The following is an 8148-nucleotide window of genomic DNA, read 5'->3' as shown; positions in this document are numbered from 1 at the left end:
AATACTGCCCAAGAGGGAAACTCTTAGTTCATTTTTTCACATAGCTTTGTTTTGATACTTTTTGTACAGCTACAGTAGAGACTAATTTCAGAATATGAGACACCATTAACTGTGCCCATGCTTGCTGGGAGGGCAGGGAAGCAGACAGCAGTACAGAAAACTATAATCATTATGTCTTGTCTTTTCACAGTACATTCTCTGCAGTATGACTGACAACCCAAATCATAACTTTAGGTGAAAAAACATCCTCTATTTTTTTAAAAAGCACATAAAATCCCAGGAAGTACAAGATGCCAATGTGACAAGTCATTAATAGCACTTCCAAGTAAAGCATACATGGCCTACTTTTCAAAAATCAGCTGTAGTTGTTCTGATTCTGTCAGTGCAGGCTGCCTTTTAAAGTCTGCTAGCTCACTTTTATTCCTTCTTTCATAAGGAAATTTTTTGAACAGTTTTTTCACAATTGCACTGTAAAAACTAAAAAGCTTTTCTTGTAGCTTTTCAGAGGTCATTTCTGATATAAATACGTATCCACTGTGGGTACCTATAGAATATTGTTCTGCAAGTACCATTTGACAGATGTGTATATGTGTATACGCACGTGCAACAGCAACTGAGTGAATATTTTGCTCCACCACCTCCAAAGTTGCTTCCAAAGATAATGCAAGTTTAAAAAAAAAAAAAAGCATGGCACTGCCGGGATCACTTCTATAAAAATGCCCACAACAGTAAACCAGTCAACTCTAAACTGGTAAGCAGTAAGAACAGCCATTTCCCAGGGGTCAAAACATAACAGTGACCCTTCCACCACAGAAATGATTCTCCTGATGATAGTGTCCCATTTCTGGACTTGTCAAAGCAGCTCTATCTTGAATGTGGAACAAGGGCATTCTGCAGTTGTGGAACAATGGTTTGGCTGATCGCTCCAATATGATGAACTGGTTCCGCCAATCCTTACTGGTCTGGTATACCCTCCAATGGCAAGCCTACCTGGGCCCCTGAATTATCTTCACAGCAATATAGCACATCCAAGGTGTCACATGTAGAATTACTGCTGCCATAGAGCTTTGCACCTACAATGTTAATTAAATGTCCACCACATCGGATGCAGTGATAGTGGCTTGCAGTAAGCCTAAGATCACTGGGCAATATTCCAAAGTGGCCATCATATCACCCATCACCAAAAGGCATCACTAGGCAGTAATCGTGAAGCTGGTGACTAATGGTAGCTGTGAAATAATAGTTGAGCATGACCAGTAACTTGTATTGCAAGGCTTGAAGGGGCAAGGAATGCCTTTGGCTGGAAAGGGAAAGTAATTGACTACTGACAAGTACAACTGATATATGTATAATCACATGTGTGACAAGCAAAATATATAAACGAAGTGTCTACTGCCTTATGGCTACTAATGATGTGATGAGAATGTATAACTACTCCTTCACACCAAGGAGAGTTCAGCTAAGGGACTTGCGTGGATGCTTTCAACAAGCTCACCATGATGTGTACAACATTGACAAGGTCAGTGTGAAATCTATGTGGAATAGGAAAATGCAGTGTGAACCAGGATTTTTCAACTACCCACAGTTGTCCGCTGCTGGTTTAAAGACTCTTGAAAAACCTGTTCCCAAAGGCAGTCTCAGTGGGAGCACAAGGGTAAGAAACTGTCACTTTTACCAGTATTGTTGAAACTACAACTCAGCTTCTTTGACCATTGCTACAGAAGGGCCATTGGTTGTTCAATATATCCTTTCCTCATCTCTACCTTTTAAAGATGTGAGCTAGGGCCCATTGTACCACCTTTAGAAAATCTTTCCACTTCCAGAAACACTGATATTTTACAGTTACTACTATTAAGCAAAAACAGAGAAGTGTTTCAGCACACTAGGATCACTGGAAATTCCTGGAGGACAGGCAAGGCATTTCATTGCAACTCATTTGAGCTACTGCCTCAATACTCAATAGAACACACAACAAATTCATTCGAAATTATGTATTTTTAAAAAACTTTATTGATTAAAAAATTCCAAATGTTATTTACAGTAGTTTTTGCTTCATAAATTTCAGGCAAAAGAATATTCTCTTTTTTTAAACTTCCCATTTAAAACAAGATTTTCACGTCATCTGGACAAACAAGTTACAGCAGTCTAGCCCCTGCACGAAAAAGAACAGGGTTATTATTGTGGGAACTGAAACTTTTAACTTCCTTTTTACTGTGCATAATTTGAGTTTGGCTTTGGCTCCTCCAATAGTGCTGAGAAAGGAAGTTTCTGCTGCCTTATGAAGTGGAGGTGAGATCTATCCGTGTTCCCTGTATTCAGTAGGGATTTAATATAGGGAGGAAGTAGTCAAAAGCAAATGTAAAGTAGATCTGCAACCAGACCTGGACCTCTGCTACTGCTTAGGAAGGCCCTACCAATTTCAATGGAAGACTAAAACAATACTTAAATCCAGATAACCAGAAACTAGCAGGCTAAAAGTCCTACCCCCAGGCATTCTCTAAATAGTATAGTATATGCACAACTGCGACAAAGAAAGCACAAATCATCTCCATCTACAAAGAGAAACCTCTTATTAGCAAAGGCCCTCCATGTGGTTTGGAGCCCTCTAAAATCACAGTGTTATGGGGAATATCCAGAGAAAATAGAGGCTTTCCCCTCTGAAAAGTAGTCTCATTATGCAGAAGGTAACAGAGGAGGCAGAGCTATGTACCACCTTCACATATTTTATTGTACCCATTTGAGAGAATAACTTAATACAGCTGTGCACTCTAGGAATTAGAGGCATGCTGTTCAGACTTAAGGCTAAGAAAGACACGTTAATTAATTTTACCATAAACCAATGGTGGGACAATAAATGGAAACACAACACACTGCTGTTTACAAAAAAAATAAAATCTGCCCACCATGTTTAAACAAACATCAGGATGCTTTCCAAGGCAGCACTGCAGTAATTCTACTACCATGCTGCCTGTAGTAGAAATACTTTTCTAGAAGAGCAATTTATAATTTAAAAGGACACTCTCTTGGCACAGCAAACTACATCCCATGAGGAGTATTGGACTGGCTATGGGAGGAAGGCATAAAAAAGGAAATGGATAATTATTTGTAGGCAGCAGTAACAGGTTACACCATTCTTTAGCCCAAGTCCGTAATTTTATTGGCGGGTACAAAAGAAAAGGCACTCAAAGTATGTAATTGTAGTGGTAGGTTAGGGCTGGGAAGCCAATAGCCCTACTGAAATGGTTTTAAGTCCCACTGGCCCTGGCCAGTGGTGAAGCATGATGGCAATAGTACATATCTGAGGTTCCCATCCCAGTAGTCAGCCCCATCCTTCTGGTTCCAGTTCTCCAACATGCACATACTGCTTGCCGTCCTCACGAGGTCTCCCAATGTCAGGTTCAAAAAAGTCTGAAAGTTGCATTCTGCTGGCTTTCTTATCTTTTACTATTCATGCAACATAATAATTAGGCTAATAACCTCTAAAATTAGTGTTTTCTCAAAATAGATAATATAGGTGTATATAATAGATCACTATTTGACTTACATTTACAGTGAAACAGCACTATAAAAAATAGATGGATATTCATCTTACTTCATGTTTCACAAGCTCCTGGTCTCAAGACAAACAGAGGTGCAAGTAAGTCAATGAAAGATGCACATCCTCACAGATCAAGACGCAATCCCCAATTTCTCTCTACCTAAATCCAAAGCATACACCTTTTTTTTCTAATGCACAGATTTTTCTAATACAGGATACTGTTGAATCTAAACTTCAATCAAAGCTGCAGACACATGGGAAATATTAAAACAAACAGGGGGTGATATCAAGATAGTGTGTAATCGTAGCCCAAAGGAGGGGTTGCAGTTCATCACAGAAGATCCTGCTGTTTTGACTTTCCCTCCTGGCCACAAGCGGGCACCCTTGCTCCATCAGCAATGGAGTAACTACATTCAGCATGATGAATGCAAGGATACACAGAAAGACTCACACTCAAAAAGAAAAAAAAGCCCTCTGAAGTCAGGATGTGTGTTTGTATAGGTAGTTTTGTCAGCACATCCTCATAGCTGCTGCAAGTTTTTCAGAGACACAATCAACAATATTCTAACAAAAATAAAGGGTTGTTTAAAGCAACTTCACAGTCAAGACTCCTTTGTTTAGTTTCTTTTACCCACCACCTCCAAAATGCCCTTTTACTGATTTTGGTTAGTGTTCTACCAGCCCAAGTTCTCTCTCTGTTCTATGATCAGAATTTCAGATGGGAAAAACAGGGAAGGGTAGGCAGAAGGATGGGTAAAGGCACCAAAACCAGGCAAAAATTTCCACCAATAAAAAAAACAACAGTAATAAAAACTGTACAACAGCACCAAATGATTTTGTGGGTTTTTACTGGCACCAGTATCTGCAGGGTGGTAGTGGCCTACCCCACTCAGTCCACCCAGGGAAAGAAGAACGCCAGAAAGGTTGACGTTTCCAGTTAATCTGTTTGACACAGAGGATTTCCAGTAGATGTGAGTCAAGGGCCAGCCACTGATTCACACGAGAACAAAACTATGTTAAGAAAAGCTACAGTAAAAAATGACAACAAACTCTTTTAAAAAAACACACACATACACAGGTACAGAGACCATGAATGCCTCGTCTACAAAAGGACACATATTAGAAAGTTCTGAGAAAGGGTGGAATTGTGTCCCCTTTCTTTCTTGGATTACTCAAAAAGAAAGGGAAAACACCAGTACTTGTCTTTGCTCATCCTCTTCTGTTGTATTTTGGGCCCTTTCACTCTTCCATTTACATCAGCAGGCTTTGAAAATTGTAAGAGAGAGAGGTGAACTTCCACTCAATTCTGCCACAACAAATACAGTAACAGTAATAAAGGTATCGACCAGCAACAATGTTCTCTTAGAGGAAATAAGATTTCGGGGGCCTGTCAAGAGTCAGCTGTCTTCCCATGTACCGATTCTGGCAACTATGGACAGACCACATCCTCCATGTGGCTCCAGAAGGGAGGATGAAGGCCAAATCCATCAGCTGATAACCCAAAGCACAATGTGGTATGACCTGTTTCAAGGATGCACATGTGTATGTGCATGCGTGCATGTACCTCTTTTATATCAAGGTCCAGTGGCTCACTTCTGAGAGATGAGCAGCACAGAGCCAAATGAAAACCACAAAGGCACTGACTTGTTCTGTTCATAGTTGAAAGGAAACCACATTACATGGCCAACAGAACACAAATCCTGGAAAGCAAGAAAGGAAATGAAAGCCTCAAAGAGGAAACATGAGGCTCCAAGAAGAAACAAAGCTAGTTGGCTTTTCTGGAAAGAGCAGGGGTGGGACCTTCTCTCTGCAGTGATGGATGTAGCTGCCCGTTCAGCCTCTGCGAGTCAAGCTCTGCAGCCCTTTGCAGAGCTACTTCCACCAACAACTGAAAGCTGCTGAAGTCATCTCCAAAGAGCTCAGGTGGTGTTGGAGGGGGCGTGTTAAAGAGTCCACTTGTGGGACTGGCAGCATCTGCCCTGGTCAGAAGAGCCAAAGTGTTGCCCGTTGTGCTCAAAGGAGGCTGTTTGGGGTGAGATTCCAGCTCAACCTGATGGAAGGTGGGCCGATGTTCTTGCTCACTTGCAATTGAGCTCAAGTTACCTGCCACAGGCCGCCCAGCATGACAGATCATTGGAGGACACATAGACATGGAGAGCACCTTCGAGGCAGCACCGGTGGAAGGAGGTGGTACCATCAAGAGTCCAGATCCTGTGGCAGCTCCGCGGGTTAGTGCTATGTCACCAGCTTTAGTGCCTCGGCGAGAGATGGTGAACTGGTTTGGGTCCTTGCCATCCTTAAGCAGCATGTCAGGTAGAAGCCTGCGCCTGGCGTTGATGAACCAGTTACATATCTAAGGGATTAAAAATAATGGGAAGAGCCTTGGTTAGACACGTCTGAACAAGCAACAAGCAGCTGTGGCATGCAGCTACTCAAAGTCTGACCTTACATCCTAGGAAAGAAGATTCTAATCTACATCCAGGTAGAGGGTGCTCCTGGAGAAGAGAAACGTTACTTTGTGGACCACAAGTCCCAGAATGCTTTCAGTCAATATGCCCTTGATGTCCAGGAGAACCTGAAAGCCATAAGTTTGAATCCTATTAACAGTTCCAACTGAGTGGAGCCCCTGAATCTATATGCTGAATCATAAATTAGAAAGTCACTCACTATAAAACATACTATAGTTGGGACTAAACAATAGGTTGTGATCTAAAATCTGATTTCTCCAAGTTTTGCAACTCAGGTTTCTACTTGTATCATGGGAAACAACATTACCAATCAAACTAAAAAGCTGGGGGAAAGAAGGGAAGGCAAACATGTATAAAAATGAAGTAGGGTGCAGTGAAAGAGCAAGAGAAACATAGCATCTTAAGCAGCAATCTACTGGGTTTGCAAACATCTCACTCTTCTTTCAAAGAGTTCGGGAGAGCCTACATGGTCTTTTCCTTGTTGTTTTAGCCTTACACCAACCCTCTGAAGTAGGTTAGATCAATACATATATAGAGTGGCAAAATTCAACCAATAGGCTTCATGACTCAGTATAGATTTAGATCCTGTGCTCTCTGGTCCTAAGGTAAATTGATGTTTTGGAAAAAGAAGTGAACGTAGGGCATCTATCTAGATTAGATGGGGGCTACGTGTTCCATACTAGGGTTTCCGTGCCAGCCACCGGTACTGCCAAAATTTATAAATTCAAAGAAATTGGTAACTCTTTGGCAATATAAATTGTACACACAAGTTACCAAATCTATCTCAAGGCTCCACTGATTCTTGGCTGTAATCTCAATCCAAATAAAGATCTATGCAGTCACTGCTACTTAACTATGGTTTTAAAGGAATAGTAGGAGCTGAGTATCCCACCTTTCAGTTGTTGCTGGACTACAATTCCTAGAAATCCTTACCAGCACAGCTAATATTTAAGAACACTTGGAGTTGCAGCCTAAAAAACATCTTGAGTCACACAATTCCTGCCCCTGCTTTAACATTATTTGGCTCCACATGCAACACTCTTCTGCTGTACGTATCTGTGTAACCTTTAGTCTTCTATGCTACAGCTTATTTTTCCTGCTCAGAAAATCTTAACCCTACAGCAACATGCAGTTACTACTCCACACGTCAACTGCCCCTACATCAGCATGTTAAATGTTATTCATTTTCATTAACATTTTGCTCTTGAGTGCATTCATGTCTTCTCTTCTTGTGCATGAACACTGGGTGAATACAGACTGAAAATGATCAAGTGGCAACTTACCACAAATGTACAGGCAACTACTCGTGTTGATTGGTTTGCTTGTCAATGGGTGCATTTATATTGTAGAACTAATGCAGTTTGACACCGCTTTAACTGTTATGACTCATTGCTATGGAATCCTAACATTTGTAGTTTGGAGAGGAACCAGCAAAAGAAGGCTAAAGGCCTTGTAAATCTACCAGTCCTATGATTCCACAGCATTGAGCTACAGCAGGTAGTAGTATCCAACTGCATTAATTCTATAGTTAGATGCACCCAATAGAATCTAGCAAGGGATGAGGAGAATCTTACTACTCCTTGTTTTCCTGAACTTCTGACCAGGAACAAGTGTAAATAACATTATCGAAACCTCTGGCAGAGGGATACAAAAAAAAAAAGTCATTAGGCTCACCAGACTTATTGTGTTTTATTCCCTATGCTAATTTATTGTCATGTGGCAAATGTTCTTCTGAACTCATCTATTCAACTCTCCCGCCACTGACAACCTGACGCCAAAAAGGGGGCAACATTTTAAAGGGATTTCCACAAAGTTGCCAAAAAATTTAAAGCATCCACTTGCAGATTAAGTACGTACAAAATAACATCTCAGAAATGATTGACAACAGGTTCAATATTAACGAGAGTACACAGGTCTAAATCTTGTGTCCAGGGCTTTCTCAATTCAGTCAGCTGTAAACCTGAAAACAAGTGTGGTGGGGAAGCATTGAAAACAAATTGAAAGATCTACTTCAGAAGTGCCCAGAGTGGTTTAAGCACGGAATAGAATAGAATAGAATAGAATAGAATAGAATAGAATAGAATAGAATAGACTCCTATGGACCTCAAGGCATTGCTGAACAGCTAGTACCATCATCCCAAA

General features: G+C 40.9%; 1 protein-coding gene across 4 annotated transcripts in view; it reads right to left on the bottom strand.

The window, feature by feature from the left end:
- Window positions 1-1987: 1987 nt before the first annotated feature.
- TGIF2 (TGFB induced factor homeobox 2) overlaps window positions 1988-8148 on the bottom strand; it is a 29298-nt gene continuing 23137 nt past the window's right edge. For all 4 annotated transcript variants that reach the window (XM_060772314.2, XM_060772315.2, XM_060772316.2 and 1 more), the window contains exon 3: window positions 1988-5891. In XM_060772314.2, coding sequence (XP_060628297.2) covers window positions 5304-5891 — 588 coding nt within the window. In that variant the 3' untranslated portion in view covers window positions 1988-5303. The remainder of the gene's footprint in view (window positions 5892-8148) is intronic.

This window comes from Anolis sagrei, chromosome 4 (assembly GCF_037176765.1).
Source record: "Anolis sagrei isolate rAnoSag1 chromosome 4, rAnoSag1.mat, whole genome shotgun sequence".
Lineage (NCBI taxonomy): Eukaryota > Metazoa > Chordata > Lepidosauria > Squamata > Dactyloidae > Anolis > Anolis sagrei.
The sequence above is the reverse complement of the archived record's forward strand: the minus strand, read 5'-3'. Positions and strand labels throughout refer to the sequence as shown.